We start from the raw sequence: 21,893 nt of genomic DNA on the forward strand, positions 1-21,893 counted from the left end.
GGACACATAATCGCGATTAAATTGAGCCGTTTTGCTGATTATAATTTAGAAATCACGATGACTGTCGTTTCGAATGAAATTTGAAATTTTTCCAATCTAATTAAAATGAAATTTAGAAAGGTCGTGGAGAGGGGTGGTAAACCTTAAACGTCAAATTTTTGGTTTCGTGACTTTACTACTTTTCGAAACATTAATAAAAAAAACATTGCATTTTATAAATTCCTTCAGTTATTTTTCACACAAAGTAACAAGACAAGCTTTTAATACAAGTTTCTAGAATCTTTAACAATAGACAAATGATGTTTTTTCTTTTTTTGCTCGTTAATGCTTTAAAATAGATCTCGTATGCCAAGAAAAATGAATGGTTTGAAACCGTGTGTTTAGAATATTTTTATCAATTTCGTGACGTGGTGTGCGTTTAGAAATTTTGTGACAGTACTTCGGACCCACCTCGTATATCGGGAATATACGCGTTGTGTGCACGACACCGGGACGACAATAACAAGCGGTGTCGTCATTTCGAATTTCCGTTGCGCAAATTCACACCTGCGATAGATTTTTATATTTTCGATTCACTGACCCTCTCCGTTCGCATTTATTATCGACACGGTGCTCTCCATATCATTCGTCGATATTTTGAACGAAATAACTTTAAGCAAAATGTACAAGGAACGTATCGGTTTTATCAATTCGTACTGGAAATATGAACGATGCTCAATAGCTTTAGGGGGAGGGAAAAATATGCTCTGTGTAACACAGTGGCCATTGGAATTTTATTATTTCAGATTAGTCGGTTCCAAACGTTTTGTGAGGCGTTCCTAAAATTTTTCTTACCTTTAATTTAATTGATTCAGAATTCAACTTCATCGAATCTAATTAAATTTTACATTCATTGAATTATTTAAAGAAACCGTCTGGAAAAATTAAATACTTGTACTATGAAATTAATTACATTTGCTGTATATTGTAAATAAGAATGACGAGAATCTTAACGACATATCCGTAGAATTTTCTTGAATTAAAATTCAAAGGTTTATTATATTAGATAAATGGAATATAATGTTTAAGGATACTAATATTACTGATAATTATTTTAAATACTGTCCATATAACTGTGAATAGATATTTACAATTAAATTTTTGAATTACATAACATCAAAGTCAGTTAAACTTTTAATTTATGTAAAAACAATTAGTGAAAAGATTAAAACGATACAAAAAAAATATATTCTTACAATTTTTAAACTCCGACGATCAATGTATTGTTATAAATGGATGTTTCTGTAAAGCATCTGCTACTTTGGGAAACTATGTTACAAATAGATCAATCAAGAGTAATGATTAATTACACCGTGCTGGTATGATTGCTTAATCTTACTAACTGGCACTAATAGTATTAGCTATATTTGATTCCCATCGCTTAAGAAGATTATATCGGGCTTTGGGCCATTAGTTGATGGAAAATAAATTTTTAATCCAGATTAGAAGATGATACTTATCGTCATCACGATAGCGAATTTTGAACAAGAAATTATTGGCTCTTGGAGCTCCATAGCAACGTCTACTTCTCTCAACTAAAGAGTTGCAATTTTTTGATAAAATTTTAATAGCAAAATGTACATTTAACCACAACTAAATTATTCAAGTTTCTGAATAATATTTCAATTTTATACGTTTAATAAACATTAGAATTTTAATTATAAAATTAAATTATATTTTATTTATACGAATAGAAACATTTGTTCAGTAAAATTAATGATAAATCATTATACCCACTGGTAGCAGATCGAATAATTATATTCTTGGGAATATGGAAAAATATTTCAGATATACTATATTTACATTGTTGTTAATAAATATTGAATTGCAAATTCTCAACATTAAATACTTGATATAATTAATAAAATTTACTATCTGATATGCATTTTAAATACAAACAGGAGCAAAAGAATTCAACCTGTTTATTATTTGAAGTATTGACAAAAGTTAAAAAACAAAATAAATGTCTGTATCATATATCAGTGAACAATACAATTTTTTGGAATAGATTTGTATAAAGTCCACAATTAATAGTAAATAAAAAAAAAACAAATAAATGTTTTGTGACAAAAATTAAGAAACACACTTTGTTTAAATTGTATAACCACTTTGAACAAAAACAACGTTGTATAAATGTTTATAATTTTTGTGATAGTCTAATATTAGATTATCTTATTTAAGGTGTTGAATAAAACTTGATTATTTTCGACTTCATTTACGTGATCTTTTGCATCGATTCTGCTTTATTAGCAGAAAAATAATTTCCAAATTAACATTTAATTGGATTGAAAACGTTTAATTGGATTCAAGTCTAGTAATCAATTTAATTATTCAATTACATTAATATTTTGATCCCTGGAGGATATCCAAGACTCCTATTAACAATTCATCCAAGACTCCTAACAATTGTATCGCTGTCATAATTATGTGGTGACATCTCCCGTAATTGCCACCAAAGGGTTACGTTCTTGTCTCTCTCATAAGTGCTCAATCATCCACCTATTAGTATATAGAGGGTGTTCGGCCACCCCTGAGAAAAATTTTAATAGCGGATTCTAGAAGCCAAAATAAGACGAAAATCAATAATACCAATTTGTTGATGGAAGCTTTGTTAAAAAGTTATTAACGTTTAAAGTTCTGCCCGTACTGAATTTTTTTCTCGAAAATGCGCAAGATTTAGGGGGTATGTGTAATGACAAAAAATGATCGTAATTGACCCCCACAATCGAAAATAATTTTTCCAAAAAGATTTGAAATTTTTTTTTTCCGTCGAAAAATTTCACACCTTCTCGAATTTTTTTCTAGAAAGTGGGTAGGATTTCGAGGATATGTCTATTCACCAAAAATGATTGTAATTGACGCCCGCAACCGAAAATAATTTTTCCAGAACGATTTGAAATTGTTTTTTTTTTCGTCGAATTTAGGCATCCAATAAGATTTTCAGTAAGGAATACTTTTCTCGAAAGTGCGTAGAATTTCGAGGGTATGTATAATTACCAAAAATATTTGTAATTGACCCCCGCAACCGAAAATAATTTTTTTTGGAACGATTTGAAAAAATTGTTTTTCGCCGAAAAATTCAGCACCTATCCGATTTTTTTTCTCGAAAGTGTGTAGGCTTTCGGAGGTATGTGTATTCACCAAAAATGATTGTAATTGACGCCCGCAACCGAAAATAATTTTTCCAGAACGATTTGAAATTTTTGAATTTAATTGTTAATAACTCTTTAACGAAGCCTCCACCAACAAATTGGTATTCTTGATTTTCGTCTTATTTTGGCCTCTAGAATCCCTCATTAAAATTTTTCCCAGCAGTGGCTGAACACTCTGTATGTACACACTCTTTCGCTAATCGACATTGATGTCCCGGCGTCTAAGCCAGAGCAAACGTTCCCTTTTCCTTTTCTTTCCTTCTGCTATCTCGCTCACTTCATTCATCAACAAGTCGCCGCAATCATCATAACACTATTATTATTAATCGATAAATTGGGTATGTTAAACCAATTTATAATATAGAAAAATGTAGAATGTGTAAACATACACTGGGTTGGAATTTGGAAAATGTAATATGTTAAGCTCCACACAACTTATAATATAGAAACACGAAAAATATGTAAACACATACGCTAGGCTGGAATGTGGAGAAAATTTCATATGTTAAGCCACAAACAATTCATAATATATGTAGAAACACATAGGATGTGTAAACGTATGCGCTGGGTTAGAATGTGGAAAATTTGATATGTCAAGCTCCATAATTTATGTAATATAGAAACACGTAGAATGTGTAAACATACGCTGAATTGGAATGTGGAAAATTTGATATGTTAAGCCAACTTGTAATATAGAAAAGCGTTGAAGCGTTGAATATAAATATACGCAATTGAAATATGAAAATTCAATATATTAATACAACTTCTAATATAAAATGTGAAAATTTCATATGTTAAGCCAACTCATAATATAGAAAAACGTTGAAGATGAACATACCCGATCGGAATGTGGAAAATTTGATATGTTAAGCCAACTTATAATATAGAAAAGCGTTGAATATAAATATACGCGATTGGAATGTGAAAATTCAATATGTTAATATGACTTCTAATATAAAACGTGAAAATTTGATACGTTAAGCCAACTTATAATATAGAAAAACGTTGCATAAAAACATACGCGATTAGAATGTGAAAATTCGATACGGATAACGAATAATTGTTCGATAGATAAAATATATTCGATGAAAAATAGAATGTAAATGTGTATTGGAAACAATTCGAATAATGATCAACTCTGTATGTAGATGAGGATACATAAATTTCCCCATGTGGCTCTCGCGTGACAGAGACGATGCGACGTTCCCGGGGAAAGTGAAATATTAAAATCCAGAGCTTGTTGAAACGTCCCTACGTTAATAATTCTTGGATTTCAGCGGGGATATACATACGGGAAATCGGCACATCGTGTGATTGGCGCAAATGTGGCAGTAACGAGTAGCATCGCGATGGAGTGCCGGTGATATTGTCCCTCGTAGCGTGCAATCACTGCGGCCCGTTAAGAACAATAAGAGGCAGAACGAGATATGACCTGTCATTTTGCCGGTTCCCGCGGACTTTCAACGACCGAAAATCTGTAGCGACATTTTATCTTTTGCGTTTCACTGCTGTCGGGTAATCTCGCCGCTACCTTCACCCCGGGGCAATGTTTTCGAAATCGATTTTCCAATGAAACAGTGACAATCTCGCGCGCCCAAGGATAATATTTCTCTACTAGAAATAGAGCTCGTTCGTTAAGAAGACGAAGGAAAGCGATGAGAATAAACTTGGGGTATTTCTTCCTGTAACAATTTCGCGATTCCCGTGCTCTATATTCTTGTTGTCCCACGAAAACCTTTGGTTTAAAATATGCAAACGTTTTGTTACACGTTGTATCAACGCGTCGGAATCTTCTATGAAATCAATATTTCTGTTGAGAAAATTGGATACTACACAGGTTGTTCGGCCACTCCTGGGAAAAATTGTAATGGGAGATTCTAGACGCCAAAATAAGACGAAAATCAACAATATTAATTACTTGATTGTAAGAAACAAGACTAAAAATACAATAATAATATCGTTATATTGCTGCGCTGCGCACGATGTGTCGCCGTTAATCGCTCCGAACGAAGTGTGTTTCCCGGTCTGCTTAAAGTCGCCATGAAGCCCTCTTGACGAAGGCCTTTCAAGGGCCTTCCAGGGTGGTTTATGACCGGGCCTGACGCTCGTCGCTGGGGTCCGCTTGCCTAAACGACGCCTTGCCTCTCGCCGTGCCCTATGTTTAGGGGGGAAGGTGTCGGAATTTCCAACACAATTGAGGCTTCGTTAAAAAGTTATTAAAAAATTAAATTAAAAAATTTCAAATCATTCACAGAAAAATTATTTTCGGTTGCGGGCGTCAATTACAATTATTTGTTGTGAATACACATACCTCTGAAATCTTTCGCACTTTCGAGAAAAAAATTCAGGAATGTGAACAAATTTTTCGACAAAATTAAAAAATTTCAAATCGTCCTGGAAAAATTATTTTTAGTTGCAGGAGCCAATTACAATCATTTTTGGTCAATACATATACCCTCGAAATCCTACGCATTTTCGAGAAAAAAATTCTTTACCGAAAATATAATTTTAAGTCAGAAATGTCACTCCAAAATTTCGTGCGTAACTTTAAAACGTCATAACTTGAGATGATTGAATGATTTTAATGTTTTAAAATGCAAATAACGCGTATTTTAGTGAAGATTATGTAGAAATTCTAACAATATTGAAAAAGTTGTTCCTTGACACCGTAAAGTAAGAAAAACCCCATGAAAATGGTCCAATTTTCAAACAGCCATAACTCCTACAATAGTGAATATATTTTAATTAAACTTTTTTCTGAAATAGAACTTATAAATACCTACAAAAAAGTATTAGACAACATTTCCGTACAGCGTCAAATAAATTTATTAGAAATCAAAAACGAAGTTTTAAAAAAAATCGATAGGTAGGTGTCTAAATTCTTTGGCGAAAGTAAAAAGTTTGAAATCATTCTGGAAAAATTATTTTCTTTACTTTCGAGAAAAAAATTCGAATAGGTGTACAAATTTTTCGACAAAATTAAAAAATTACAAATCGTTCTGGAAAAATTATTTTTGATTGCGGGGTCAATTACAATCATTTTTGATAAATACACATATACCCGAAATCCTACGTACTTTCGAGAAAAAAATTCTTTACTGAAAATATAATGTGCGACCGGAAATGTTTCTATAACTTCTGAACGATGCCTCAATCAACAAATTAATGTCCTTGATTTTGGTCTCTAGAATCTTCCATTAAAATTTTTCCCAGGGATGGCCGAACACCCTGTATAATTTAAAATTTTGTAACGTCAAAATTCGTGGGTCCCATTCAAATTTATGTTGTTTGTCATCTCGCATGTAAAAGAATAAGTATTATAGTTTGTGTAAATAATTTCTGTGCTTCTATTAACTGCATAATATTGATTTTTGCCATTAAAATTTCCTCGTTCAAAAATCAAATTTACAGTTTATAATTAAATTAGAAGTATTAATATCAATTCAACTGTAAAAATATCATTATATTTTCTGTTGTACATTTTACTTGTTTAATAAATAAATAAATAGTGTATTGTACTTTTTGTCGTAAAGAAAATTGTATCATAATAAAATTTAAATTCTGTAGTGTCCGAATATTAATTTCGTTTGCTGTATATTCTGTGTCTCGTAAATTCTGATATGGGAAATGTCGGACTCTTGACAGCAGCTGGAGACTCTGGAGACTCGATACGTTAAGAGTGATTGGATGCGGACATTCTACTCCTGAGACCCGATACAGATGTCTTTGGAATCTTTGTATGCGATATAGCTAGACTCTAGATCTTCTTTTTGCCTCTATCCATCTTCTACGTCGAAGTAACGCTACACGCAGCTTTGCCCAAGGTGTCGATATCATCTATGTGGACTCTCGAGTGGGTGTAGCATTCACAGTCAATCCCCCCCTTGACCTTTTGGCCTCGAAAGGCTCTTGTCAATTGTTATTGTTCGAATGAAGTCCAGTTTCTATGTGAAAAGTATCGAAAACGTGGGTTAAGTTTTGAGGAATTAAGGGTAGGAAGAAAAAATTGTACAGGATGTTAAAAAAGAGGGTTCAGGCCTTCCTGAATGGAAGAAAAAAGTCTGAGTAAACATTGGTTGAAATATTAATACTCCAGGAATGACAAAGAATTTTCTGATTTGTTAAAGAATTTGAAAATGTAAACGTCAACAGAAAAAATAACTGTCGTAAACAAAAAATTGTTTGCAATTCCTAGAATATTAATTCTTCGAACCATGTTTATCAGAACTTTGTTCTTCAAATCCTGAACTCATTTTCTGACTGTATAAAAAAATTAGGATATCTAAGAATTGGCTAAAAGAGCTGATTTTGAAGAAATAATAATACATTTTCAAATCTCGTGTGAAACGTTAATGATCCAAGTTCGTAGGTCCTAATAGAAACGTCCTTGAATTCTATTGAACCAATAACGATGACACTAGATTCGTAAGATACGGCATGTGTAAAATCGAATCCGCGAAACACAATACGCACAACTCCGAAACGGCGAAAAGGGAATTTCTAGACTCTTGGAGAATTCAGAGGACGCAGGGTTTCAAGTGTCCCGAGGGTGCCAGAAGTTCCGAGAGTCCTGAAGGTGCTTGAAAGTTCTAGAGGTGGGTCTTAGACGAATATTCCAGAGGTTTTGTGATTCTTACAGATTTATGGATTTTGAGAAATGGTACGGTGAAACTAGAAAAGAAACGGGAGAAGGGGAAGAAAAGGAGGATGTGTGTGTGCGTGTGTGTCTCGTTCTAGATCTATCAGTGGACAGTAAGGAATTTTTATAAGAATGTAAAATTAATGATAAATATATAGTTTTTTATGTATATTTATTATTCATTTTTTAACTGTCTTTCCAACAATGTAAAATTTATTTAAAGTGTATTTATTCATAGGTTAATCGTTTCAAGATATTACTTATGTATCCATAAAAGTGCATACTGGAAAGCACTTACAAAATGAATCTTTATTAAGTATATAATAAATATACTTTATTAAGTATATTTATAATTCATTTTAAATGTATTTTGTAAATGCTTTTCAGTATGCACTTGTATAGATACGTAAGTAATATCTTGTAATGTAAGTAATATAAAATGAATAATAAATATATTTTATTAAGTATATTTATAATTCATTTTGTATTTTTATCATTCTACATTTTTGAACCGTCTTTCGCATGACGTAAAATATATTTAAAATGTATTTATTCTATACTTAAAAAAGTATATTTAGTATTCATTTTACACTCATTCTGTAAATATTTTTCAGTACGGACACATAAATAATATCTTTAAATAATTAAAATACGAATAGATAAATTCTAAATCAATTTTATATTATACGAAAAACAGTTTAAAAATATACCTTTCATCCCCCCCCTCTGAAGCACACCTTCTGAATCCGCCCCTGGTTATGGGTTGAGAACTTGCGGGGAAAGTAGGATCGCTTGATCAGTATATACTTTGAAGGTGGAGACAACAGGTTACCCACGATAAGAATCCTACGAATTGTTAGAGTTGTAACAATTCTAAGGGTCCTGGAAGTTCTAAAAGTTCAAGGGTTATATCGAACGAAGAGAGTTCCAGCAATTCTAACAATTTTAACATTGACCACTGCGTATTTTCGACAAGCTACGTGTAGCAATACTCTTAAATTTAAACATTAATGTTGTGTCATTAACATAAATAATGATTTTTACTTATTTAAAGTAATGTTTAAAACAAGTAAGTTTATCCAACAGTATTTTATTATTCAATCAAGTGAAATATATTATTGTAAACAAATTCAAATACAAAAATATATTTCTTTGTTCAACCGAAGGAAATATATCATTGTAAACAAATTCAAATACAAAAATATATTTTGTTGTTCCACCAGATGAAATATCATGAATAATTCGAGTAGCATGCCAAAAGTTGTAAAACATTGTATAGAAACACAATAGATGAATTTTCAAGCTTGATTATTTCGAAAACTAAGCAGACGTAGAAAAAATATTATTCTTTTTATTTTTCTTACTTTTCTATAAAGAATTGCATGCTCGGTTATTCGAGAACAATAGATGTTCTGAAATCTCAGTCAGCTGATAGTCACCTCACACAAAAGAAATATAAACCATTGTCGTTATTGTTTGTAACACACCCCTGTGGACAATTATGCATCTTTGCACTCATTTTGAATAATTCTTCTAACAGTGAAATTATATACACACTATGAAATTTCAGACAGTGATGGCGACGGACTCCCCGCTGACAGACCATACAATTTTTTGCAGATTCTAGAAGAATTTCGAAGTGCTCATTTCCATTTTATTTTCGAAGTGTCCTCTTGAACTCGGAGCAGAATCACCCTTTATCATTTTTTTTTACTTACAATCATGGTAGTATAGTCCGGGCCACAATATAGCGAGGTCGTAAACTCGAGTGGGTGTCAAAGTTTACACGTTTCAGCTCCCGAAACAAGTGAATTGACAGAAATACGAGCAGCTAAGGGCCTTAGACCATAGTCAGGGCCGTACGAAGAAATATTTTATCTAGTGTCGCCATTTTTAAAAAGCCATTTTTAGAGGTATCGAAACAGGTAAAGGTCTTACTAAAATTTTCAATATCTTAATTTACCTGCTTATAATATATCCATCTAGAAAATGAAAAAAGGTAGTGCAGTTACGGACACAGAAAAACATTCAGAAAGGCACCCTCAAGCAAGTTGTCATGTAAGGCCCTAAGTGCCGCAGCAGGAGTCGGTCCCAACCCTTAAGAGTTTAGTTTACAACCTCGCTATATTTTGGTCCGGACTATACCTCCCTTTGTAGCTCGAATTCAAACGTTCTCGGGAAAGAACAGTATTATTTCGACAGCCGGAACGAAAACAACTCTCGTGCTCGATGATTTCCGTAATTTGTTGCCGTTACAACGAAATTTAAATCGAAAGTCGAGCGACGGTTCAGTGAAATAAATTACATTTGGATCAAAGTGTTGTGTTAATCGAACGAAAATCCGGTAAGCACCTGCTAAATAAATCGAATAAATTATTATCGTCTATGCGTTTAATTCTATAATACAAGGATACGTGTGACAATTCCGTGTGTATTGTGTTGAAATATTACAGTTCATCGATATATGGGGAAAAGTGTATTATTGAACATGTTCATTGCCAGAACAAAATTTTGTTTTCAATTAGAAAATTTGCAATCTAAAATTTGTCGTAGTGTTTACTTTTATAACTCCACCCAGATTCTTATTCGTCTCAAATTGAGAATTAATTTCTCAGTTAATATGAAATTTTAAGACACCATTTTCTACGATTGGAAAATTAGAATTTGATTGCATAATAAATTTGTTTAAAGTCGTACGATATTAGAAGCGAGTGATGTTCGTTTATCTTCATAAATAAATTAAATCTAACGTAAAATGCAAATCTTTCCTTGTTAAGAGTGCATCGAAAAGTATTAAATATTATTTATTTTAATAAACAGTGAGTAGGATATCTTTTTGCTTCTATGCCAGTCTTAAAAACGATTTAGCATGTTCCAGATTACTTTTTGAATAATATCTATGCCTATACTATTCCATTTAGATTTCAGTGCATTGACGAAAATATTTTTATTCTTTCTTTCACTTCTAGACACAATTTTTTTTAGATGTTTTTACAAATTCTCAGAAGGATTCAGGTCCAGGAAATTTTTATTTCCTTGAAAATATTCCATTGTAACTTTACTCTATTTTGAGAATCATTACCCTATTGAAATATAAAATTTAATGCGTTAATATATTTAAAGAAATCTAATCTAATGACTAGACACAATTCTTTTTAAATGCTCCCACAAATTCTCAATAAGATTCAGGTTCGTGGAAATTTTTATTTTCTTGAAAATATTTCATTGCAACTTTGCTCTATTTTGAGAATTGTTGCCCTATTGAAATATAAAATTTAATGAGTTAATATATTTAAAGAAATCTAATCTAATGACTAGACACAATTCTTTTTAAATGCTCCCACAAATTCTCAATAAGATTCAGGTTCGTGGAAATTTTTATTTTCATGAAAATATTTCATTGCAACTTTGCTCTATTTTGAGAATCGTTGCCCTGTTGAAGTATAACATTTAATGCGTTAATACCTTAAGACATTTAAAGATGTAATACTAATAAAGTATTTTTGGTCATTTTTGAAACGCGAATAGCCATAGCCGTAAGCTTGATGTCTTTACTGGTTGTAATGTTCCTCCAGCGTCGGTTCTTTCATTCTGTCCGTAAAAATTGGAACCAAGGGGAGTCGGATGAAATGTAAAATTTCGGTTACTCGTTCTTGGCCAATGTGTTCTTTTGTACTTGCCCGATTTCCATTCCGACGCAACCGTGAGAACAGAGAAAAGGAAAGGAACGAGATACGCTCAGCGAGGTTCACCGCCTCGGAAACTTTCTGCCTCCCGCGCGTATTGAAACAGTAATGATATGGGAAGGTGCAGGCGGGATAACGAAATGAAAACACGTGCTGCTGAACATCCAAGAATCGTCCAACTTGCCAGAGTTGTCGGTCCCGTTTACGCGTTATAGGGTTTCCGTCGAGGGAGCGATACGCCGGGAAGAAACTTCGATCCACGCCCGAATAAAAATTAAACGGAGGATAATTGGCCGCCTAAACGATCGTAAATATATACCTTTGGCGAAGAAAAGTCCTACAGGAGAAGGGGTGCAGTTATTAACGAAGTTTGCTAGCAACATTGTTCTCAGGGACCGGGATTTCTTAAGGGGGTATTTTATTCTAGAACGCAATTTTGTAAAGGTTCTCTCGAATTTTTTAGGGGAAAACGTTGAAAGATTTTTATATTAAGTTTAAATAGATATATTTAAATCTATATTTAAGAAATATCCACAATTATTTATATAGAAAAATATTAAATATTTTAGAAATTAGGGTTACTTTAGTGAAGGCCCTTTAAAAAATAGTACCTCCTATGGTTTAGGATTCCCGGTCGTTATGTTTATAAAAAATAAAGCATGTTATTCACTATGCACATGATTATAACCGGAACAATAAAAAAATATTAAAAACTAAATATTGAGCAACACTTTAAATTCAAAGAAACTATTTTGTATGTGTGATTTAAAAAATCGTAATTCCGACAATATGCACACATGTGTTGAAAATTCGCTACAAATTTGTTACCAATCGGTCCACTAGTTTCAGATATCATGGCAACCATTTCGAAAAATATGTAAAGTTTCAAAAATATTTTCGTGGATACATACTTGCAGGAAATGAAATTAAAAAATGATTTTTTTTAGGTTCTAAAATAGAATACTCTCTTAACAAGGTTGTACGGACTCCCCCTAGAGGAGCGAAACGTCGCTTTTGCCAGCTCGTGATACGAAAAATTCAGGAAAGCAGCAAACGTGATTAAACATCGTTTGTTCGGGATAAGAGACCATTCAAAGTTTTCCAACTTCGATACTTTAACGTTTTTGTGGGATAGAGAATACGCTGGGAGGTCGTAACATTATTGGCAAATCACTCATCCCTTATGTCAATAACAAAAATATTTGTGGTTGTTCAATAACTAAGCCATCGTCCTGTTTGAATAAATTATACATGTTGTGTACTGTTAAAGTTATACAAAAGCTTTGCTTCTCTAGAAATTTCGCAATTTTTTTACCCAAAATCAAATACTAGATAGAAGTCCATTTTCTTAAAATATGCACATTCAAAATTATTTACACTACTAGTCTTCTGTAGCCTTCTTTAGTCTTTCTCGAAATTTTAATTTAAGAGAAACAGTGATTTATACATATTTCATTAAGAATATGACTATATTTTATTAAGAACCATCATTCATTTATCATTATAGCGATTACCTACATTGCATAAATTTTGTAATCACAAAAATAATGAAATATTTTGTAAGGCTCAAGTAATTATTTTCTTTTATAGTAAATATAACATATTCAATGTAAGTTTTTCCAAACATTTAATAATATACAGTGACTTAGAAGATAGTATATTTTTTTTATGGTTACCATTCGGTTCTTTTACAAATCGTTTCCTTGATGGAAATGGAGCACAGCTAATAGGAGATTATTTTTATAATTAAGGATTAACATTAAGGATAACCAGTGTGCCCTTCGTTGCTTTAAACACGGTAAAAATGGAGCAGTAACATAGTTTATTAATGAAATTGCTCCGATAAGAGGACTAATTGCTGTTGCATGTTATTGCGACCCGCTGCTCGGCCTAGCGTTACCGCTTTGCACATAAGCATTTCTGAGAGCTTAATTGACGGACTTTCTTTAACGCGTTGAAATATCTTCCGCGCGAGTTGCGTTAATTGCGGGAACGTCGTTGTTGATCGTAAAACGAATTAATTCCCTTCTTGTGTCTGCCGCGTGAACGGCACGTACACGCGAGGGAAGATCATTTGGTCCCTGATAAAGTTTACGTAACAAGCTGATGCCTCCGAGGAAAGCTCCTTCCTTTAATCGCTGATGCGTTCGTCGACGACGAAAGTTGTTCCAAACGAGACTGATGATTAACACTCGACACGTACTTACGAGTTGCGTACCTGAATAAGATGATAGCAGACATCAAATATGCAATTATTATTTTAACACGTTTCCTACAACGACTCGTTTTGAAAACCAACCGCTACAATTACACTGATCGACAAATTCTAAACAGTAGTTTGTGTATTTTATGATTAATCTGTCTTTCCATTTATTTCTAATTTTTTATTTATTTATACGATAATAGGAAATAAATTCTCATACCTTGAATTAAATAAATTTAGCATTATATTTGCCAAACCGGAGCAAAATAATTACTTTTTAGAAATAGAAAATATTTTATTAATTATACTTGTGAAACCAAAACCAAATAATTATTTTTTGCAAATAGGAAATAATAAGAATTATATAGGAATCATTTCCTATTTGCAAAAAATAATTATTTGACTCTAGTTTGACAATTATAATGAAGGATTTATTTAATTCAAGGTATGAGAAATTAAAGTATGTGTATTTTAAGATAGAATACACTTTCCTTTCTAATTTTTTACGTCGAGTTTTCACGACGACTTATGAAATTATATTATATATATTACAAATTATAAAATCGTGAATTTAGTAAAATAATACAGCTGAAAGTAGTCTGCTAAAATTGATTCATACTACAAAAATGAATTGAAATGTTATTTGTGTTAAAATTCAACTCTGTTCTAATTATAAAAATTAACTAATAAAATTTGTTGAATACCGATAATAATTTCGACATGAAAAACCACGTAAATTTGTAAGAAAGGAACAGTTTTATGTCGTTTTTAAGAATCGTTTCAACGGATCAACCCTTGGTCAGACCGAGACAAATGTGATGCAAGGTTAGCCAAGGATTCCAGTTTATGGTTCCCTGGCAATAAAGCGATGTTAGAACTGCTGAGCACGTTTAATTTGCACGGTAACAAAATTTTATAGTTCAATAGCTCGCGGTCAAGGTATTAAAGATATCTCCAAACGAGAAACTTCAGATCGAAATCCAGTGGGCGTACGCGTTAGACAGTCGAGGAAAAAGGCAAAGAACTTTACGATTTCGATTGCTTCGAGTTGTAGTGCGATTTTGGGACACCCTGTATACACAAACCACAGTTCGTGACAAATGACGAATTGTTTGGCGTACAATGTTCTGGGTAAATGGGAATGCGATACCATGAAAAGTGGATTATGGACAGCATCGAATAATATTCAACAAAGTAAGGTTGTACAAGAAATATTTATTAAAAAAGTGAATTTCCTAACTACAAGTGGAACCTTTTATAATTTCGCAGAGATCTGGCTCACGTCTTACTCCTAGTATAAAATCGAGGAAGTTCCGTTCTTAACGTTTTCTCCTATCTCTATTTATTTTCGAATTATTCGAATATTTTCTCAGCTTCTAACGTTGAAGGATAGTTATCATCCCCTAAACGCGTATTTCTATCTCGTTCACGAATGTGAAAGAGTTATGTTTCAACCCTTCGAGTGCGACGTTCTATCTACCGATCCACAAACCTTCGTTGGTTGTCGACAACCATTTATCTTTTTATTTAAGAATCAAACTTTATCACCTGAAAATAACGAACAAAATTTTTAGATTCATTCCTAAACCAATTTCTGTTTATGTTTCATAAATTAAAATATATTAACAGATTCATTGCAAGAGTCAGTTTACGAATGAATCTAAAATACTCATTCGTTGTTCGCTAATAAAATTTTTTCAAAATCCTTGACCCTTTTAATCACTGAAAATTTATAATACTTATTCGTTACTCGCAAATAAAATCTTTCCAACATTTTTGGCCCTTTCAAAAATCACTGACAATTTATAATACTTATTCGTTATTCGTAACTAAAATTTGTTCAACATTTTTGACTCTTTAAAAAATCATGGAGAATTTATAATACCTATTTGTTATTCGCAAATAAAATTTGTCCAACATCTTTGACCTTTTCAAAAATCACTGGCAATTTATAATACTTATTTGTTATTCGTGAATAAAATTTGTCCAACATCTTTAACTCTTTAAAAAAATCATTGAAAATTTATAATACCTATTTGTTATCCGCAAATAAAATCTTTCCAATATCTTTGGCCCTTTCAAAAATCACTAAAAATTTATAATAGCTATTTGTAATCTGTGAATAAAATTTGTCCAACATCTTTGACTCTTTAAAAAATCATTGAAAATTTATAATATCTTTTTGTTATTTGCAATTAAAATTTATCTAACGTTCTTTCGAACTGTTTAAAAACTAACTGAAAATTTAAATGAAAAGCTTTATCGTATCGTTTGAGATAGAAAGTTTCGTCGTACCTGAGGGGTTGAAATAGTGCAGTTTCCTTGGCTAATTCTTGCCAAATTCTTCGACAACGCCTTCTAAAGCTACTCGGATGCGTTTCAGGTTCCAGATTCTGCAAGAACGGGTTCGACTTCCTTTTTGCCGGACCGTCGGTCAGGAAGGCAAGCAGAGCTGCGTATAATATCGTAAAGTTTCGTTAAGGACTGTCCGACACATTTTCCTCCCAAGCCAATATCGTGTTCATGTCCTTAATGTCACGTGTGCTCCATGGCTCGAGCGGATCCGTGGGCGACGTCGGTGGCGAAACCGCCTTATTCCGCTCGATCGATTCTCTTCTCCTCCGTACAGGCTCCTCGATTTCCTTCGGCGATACCCTATGTGCATGCATCGTGCAGAACAAGAACTATTAAACGAACGGTCAATCCGACGATGCTCTTGGGACTGGGCATAAACATAAATTTCAATCGAGAATAAGTAAACGGATTTTCGGATCTGGCGATTCACTGGAAGGAACCGATAAGACATTTCGTTTTTCTCTTCCTTCGTTCAAGAAAACCGGTGAATATTAAAATCTTTTGCGCCGAGACCTTGAATACAATATAATAAGAAAAATGAGTACACTGGACAATGATTTCAACATTTCGTTCCGTCAACCTTGAAATTAAAAATTTTTTGCGAAAAGGGAACATTAGATTTGACTACTTATGTATCGATTTGTTAATAATATTTTATAATTTTGTATAGTACACAACTGACATTCCGAGTAGGAAGATTTTTAAAAATTGAGATTCTTTGAAGTTATTGATAATTTCCATGTCTTGTATAAGCTGTTGGACTGTAAAAAGTAAGCAAAATGAGAATTTTTATATAATTCTAGTTTCTATGTTTAATATTCGTATAAAATTTGATACCAAATCGGTCAAGTAGATTTTATAACATTATGGATGTTAAAAATCGATGTTCTTTCCACTTTTATACAGGATGTTCGGCCACCCCTGGGAAAAAATTTTATTGGAAGATTTCAGAAGCCAAAATAAGACGAAAATCAAGAATACCAATTTGTTGATTGAGGCTTCGTTAAAAAGTTATTAACGTTTAAAGTTCCGCCTGTAGAACGACAATCTGCGTGCATGCGATAGTGGTTCTCACTCAGCATGAGAATCTCCACTTAGTGACGTATCAACAACCTCACAGTTTTCTGAGTGAGAACCACTAGCAGCTGTGCGCAGATTGCCGTTCTACAGGCGGAACTTTAAACGTTAATAACTTTTTAACAAAGCTACAATCAACAAATTGGTATTCTGGATTTTCGTCTTATTTTGGCCTCTAGAATCTCCCATTAAAATTTTTTCCCAAGGGTAGCCAAACACCCTGTATACTGTTACTCCCAGTTGTATTCGTACACTATAATGCTGATTCACCACACATAACAAAATTTCTATCCAGGACCTAACCTATTCCTTGTTGTATGTGTCATATTATATCAAATACTTTACATATTTTTTACATATTATATCGAATAAATTAAAAACAAAACTTGTCGACGGTCTTGTCACGTTGGAAACATTGTTTCTTTTCCGATCTCCGAAGTGAGGTTGCGTTAAAGTGTTTTTAATTATTATTATTATGCACTGTTAGACACTTGTTTATATTATGGAGGGGCACATGTTTATGTCATTGAGCGTTACTTTTCTGTTAATATTGAAAAAAACTACTGTATAAATAAAAGTAACACAGTGTAGTAAGTAACATTTGGTAAAAATAAATGGAAAAAATTAATAAGAAACAAATTTCTTTTCATTTATAATGAATCACCATTATAATGCACGAATATGAGTCGTAGTAACACTATATTTGACAAATTACGGAATAGATGATAGCAAACAAATACACAAGACAATAATAAAAGACATTAACGACATTGTTGTACCTCAGCCTTTTTTCGTAAACGAAACTGTTAACAATACTAAAAACATGTAAGAGGTGAATAATTTCAGGGAATCATATACAATTTTATATACAAAAGTATTGAACCACTCATGGTGAAAAATCATTTGTTTAGAAGATATTTCTATTTAATATTTTAATAATATACTTGTAATGTCACTATCCACGATATTACTATTAAAATATCTTGCAAACTATTTCTTTTCCGCCACAAGCGGTTCAATACATTTATCTAGAAAACGACGAATTGCACCAAATAATGCATTAAAAAATATACAATTCTATTTCAGGAAACAAATTTAAAAAAATTGAACGATACAAAAGATTACTTTTAGTTGATATTTATGGGTTAGAACATGTAATTTTTCCTTGACCGTTTGATTAGTGGGACTGTTGCCCTATTTCTCGAATATTTCTGTATTCGCGAATTAATTTATTTTTGGGTTAAACAATAATTAACTGCAGCGATGGAGCTATTAATATACAGAGAATGAAAGGTCTTCCTTTGGTGAGCGAAATTGTGTTCCAGTCCCTATTATACTAAATAATATCAGCCATTGGCCTATGTGCAGTATTGTCTCGTAGCTCACGAGATGCAGTATGCATCTGCTTTGACTCTCCTAAAACGCAACTAGCGAGCCAAGTACGCTTAGATGCCACATTCTCGAGAAAGGACTTCCATTCTCCGTAGAATAGATATCCCCATATGAAAACGTCATGTGGAAATTCTGCGGAATTTCCTCGATTCATTTAACAGAAATTGCTTTATTCGGTGATCAATCGGGTACATTATGCAATAAAGGTACGGGTTCTCAGGCAGCATTCCCAACTTGATTTTTATCGAACAATATCTGTCATGTTTATGACAGTATCTTAATATTATCACTTTTGAAACAAAGATGTTGATAATTTAATTTTTTCTTTGAGTTACCAAAATGTGACGTTCAAAATGTTTATCAAAAGTCTCATATACCATTTGAGGATCAATATAACGAATTGATTTCGCTCTGAGTTGGGTAAATTTTATTCGCGAATAACGAATAAAAATTTTAGAATAATTCACAAACCAACTTTCATTTACATTTTGTGCGTGAATTAATTTGCAAATTGCAATTTGAAAAGCGAAAAAAATTTCTTTGCCAATAAATTTAAAATTTGTATCCGTTATTCGTAAATAATATTTGTTTAAATATTAAATGAAAAGAATAAAAAATAAAAACTTACTTTTAAAACTTGCCAATATTCAAGGCATCCAAAAAATTAATGTTATTGCGCTGTAGAATTTATTGAAAGTTGCTATTCGTGATAACAAATATTGATTTGCCGATTAACAACAAAAAACGGCGTGAGTGGTCAAGTTACGTGGTATATATCGATTCGCACATGGATAACAGTTCATATTTGTTGATTTTTCATCAAATTTCCGCGTATAACGTATTGCATAAATGCTCAATGGTGCATGTACGAATCAATATTTGTTTGAAATAAAAGTTACTGACAAACTGAACATGATTTCCGTTTTTCCTTTTACAATTTTTTATGTATTTCTAGCAACACGTTCATTTAGATGAACAGGATTGTAGTGAAATTTAAATAATTGCATACTATTGGATTAGGCCACTACATTTGGGGAAATAAAAATGTATTTTGTTATTTTTATTGCTGTCAATAAGATAAGATAAAATAAGTATTTTTAAAACCAAGAAAAACTGATAAAATGTTTCATTTGTTTTTGTTGCAGGAAAATCGTATTTATTTTGTACAGGGTGTATCCATTATTCGCGATACAACCGTGCAGGAGTGATTTCCCATGAAAATATGAGTCGAAAGTATAGAATAAAATTTATAATAAATATTTGAGAACTTATCGAATACACGTACGATTATAAGTTGGTTGACGCGTCTGGCCATTATTCGTTATTTCTACTTGTGTTGGTGTTGATGGAAAAAGGAACTCATAAATTAAAAAAAAAACGAAACTTTGTGCACAAGTACAATAAATCATGACACATACTTTTTCTCGTTCGTGCCATAATTTACTTTTAGAGGGTGAAATCAACCCTTAAGTGTCTTTCTTGTTAAATATCTTCAGAACATTTGAGGAATATTTGAAAAAAGTTTTAACAAAGATTACACGTTTCTTTTATCTTTACAAGAACGTGTGAGAATTTTTTGAAAAATACCTTCATCATGGCGTAGAATTAATTCTTTTTATTTTTTTGAGAAATATCTTTCTACACACTCTATTCATTCGTGGATATAATTATAATAATAAATAATTAGGGTTAAAGTCTCCTGTATTTTACGATATATTCATGAAATTTGGGCCAATTTTATATCCGAATAACGAATAAACTAAATTACGAAATTTTTAAACTACATAACATTTATGACAGTACTTTTTTTAATAGCCACATCTCATAAATCGTAAAAGATAAATGTTTGGCAAGATATTTCGGTTTCGAAACTAGCAAGTTTGTATCATGAATTGATTGGCAGATTTCCTCGACGTTGAAGCAGACACTACGCTTGATAATTATCTCAGACTCTCCTCGAGATCGAGTTCAGTTACTAATTGAAACGTGCATTCAATTGTCATGAAATGTAAACAATATGCGAAAACAGGACAGTCTATCGGAAATACAATATCGACAGTTTTCATTGAACGCTACAACGTTTGAAATATCTACCGATGTGTTCAATGTTCAATGTAATTACTTTACTTCTTTTATACGGAGAGTGGCGAGATGAATCGGTTTACGTTTAAAAACCTATACGGTTTGATTGGAAACATTACAATTCCCACTTTGTGGGTAGATAGTCGCGTTTACAATAGAATATGATCAAAGGAAGACCGAATGTCAAACGATACAACACCTTTGTCTGTCAAATGTATTCCATTTTCACTTCAAAGAAAACTATACCTTTCCTCGATTCTTGGAATCGCTCTGTATAATCGATGAAGTAGAAGTCACCGACGAGTTGGGAAAACTCTCGAAATAGCTTCCCTTTCCATAAATTATAGGGAAACTGAATTTTACAAAAAACTGCGTGGCACGTATTGCATTATAACTAATTGGATTTTTTCCCTAGAAATCGAAGACTTTAAAATTCATCGTGTAACTTTGTTGATCGAAAGAATATCTAAGGTTTTGATTGAATTGCATTCAAACCTCATTAAATGGTTTCTCATTATAACTACCTCTTTTATCAAATTAGTATTAATGACTAGAAGTCGTTGTAGCTATATAAGGACAGGAATTGAAGATTTAAAAATTCATCGTGCAATTTAGTCGATTGATATTTAATGTTTTGATAGAATTGTACTCAAACCTCGATAAACGGGTTTTCGCTGTAACTGCCTTTTTTATTAAATTATAGTATTAATTAACGAAAGTCGTTGTAGCGATATAAAGAAAGGTCGTGTAACGTGTTATGAGTGTAACTTTCTGTAATAGTATAGATATAGAAGATAACTCTACAATTCCATTAAACAACTCCATGCAAACTCCGAACTACTCTTGAAAACCAACAGTATAACTGACAACCAACAAACAGTTATGATTTCATTGTGCACCTACTGGCCAGCTCTTCAATCGTCATTTATGTACATTTAATCCTCCGTTAGTTGCGTATGTGTCTGACAGAGCCATCGCTTTAATTTTGGTCGATTGCCAACCGGTAGCTCTACGGTCTTTTGGGTTCAGCGCATCATCAACCATATTACCATTAGTGTTATCCGACAATTTAGTGGATTGTATTCCTTTTTTAGGATTGTTAAAATCCCGAACAAACTGACCAAAATTAAGAGTCTTTATACTTATGTGAAAATTGGTACCCAAGTGATTTCAGGGCCGCTGGTAACAAACTAATTTTTAAATATAATTGTCTGCTCATTTTTGTTTTAAAATCACCAGAAAAAGTTTGTTATTAACATTTGTGCTGT

General features: G+C 32.4%; 1 protein-coding gene across 1 annotated transcript in view; it reads right to left on the minus strand.

Moving 5' to 3' along the window:
- Nucleotides 1-13,611: 13,611 nt before the first annotated feature.
- Nucleotides 13,612-21,893, minus strand: part of Iav (transient receptor potential cation channel subfamily V iav) — a 98,405-nt gene continuing 90,123 nt past the window's right edge. The window contains exons 13-14 of the mRNA XM_076773745.1: nt 16,015-16,374; nt 13,612-13,734 (exon numbers count right to left, since the gene is read on the minus strand). Of these exons, the coding sequence (XP_076629860.1) occupies nt 16,197-16,374 (178 nt within the window). The 3' untranslated portion in view covers nt 13,612-13,734; nt 16,015-16,196. The remainder of the gene's footprint in view (nt 13,735-16,014; nt 16,375-21,893) is intronic.

Source organism: Colletes latitarsis, chromosome 10 (assembly GCF_051014445.1).
Source record: "Colletes latitarsis isolate SP2378_abdomen chromosome 10, iyColLati1, whole genome shotgun sequence".
In the NCBI taxonomy this organism is placed as follows: Eukaryota; Metazoa; Arthropoda; class Insecta; order Hymenoptera; family Colletidae; genus Colletes; species Colletes latitarsis.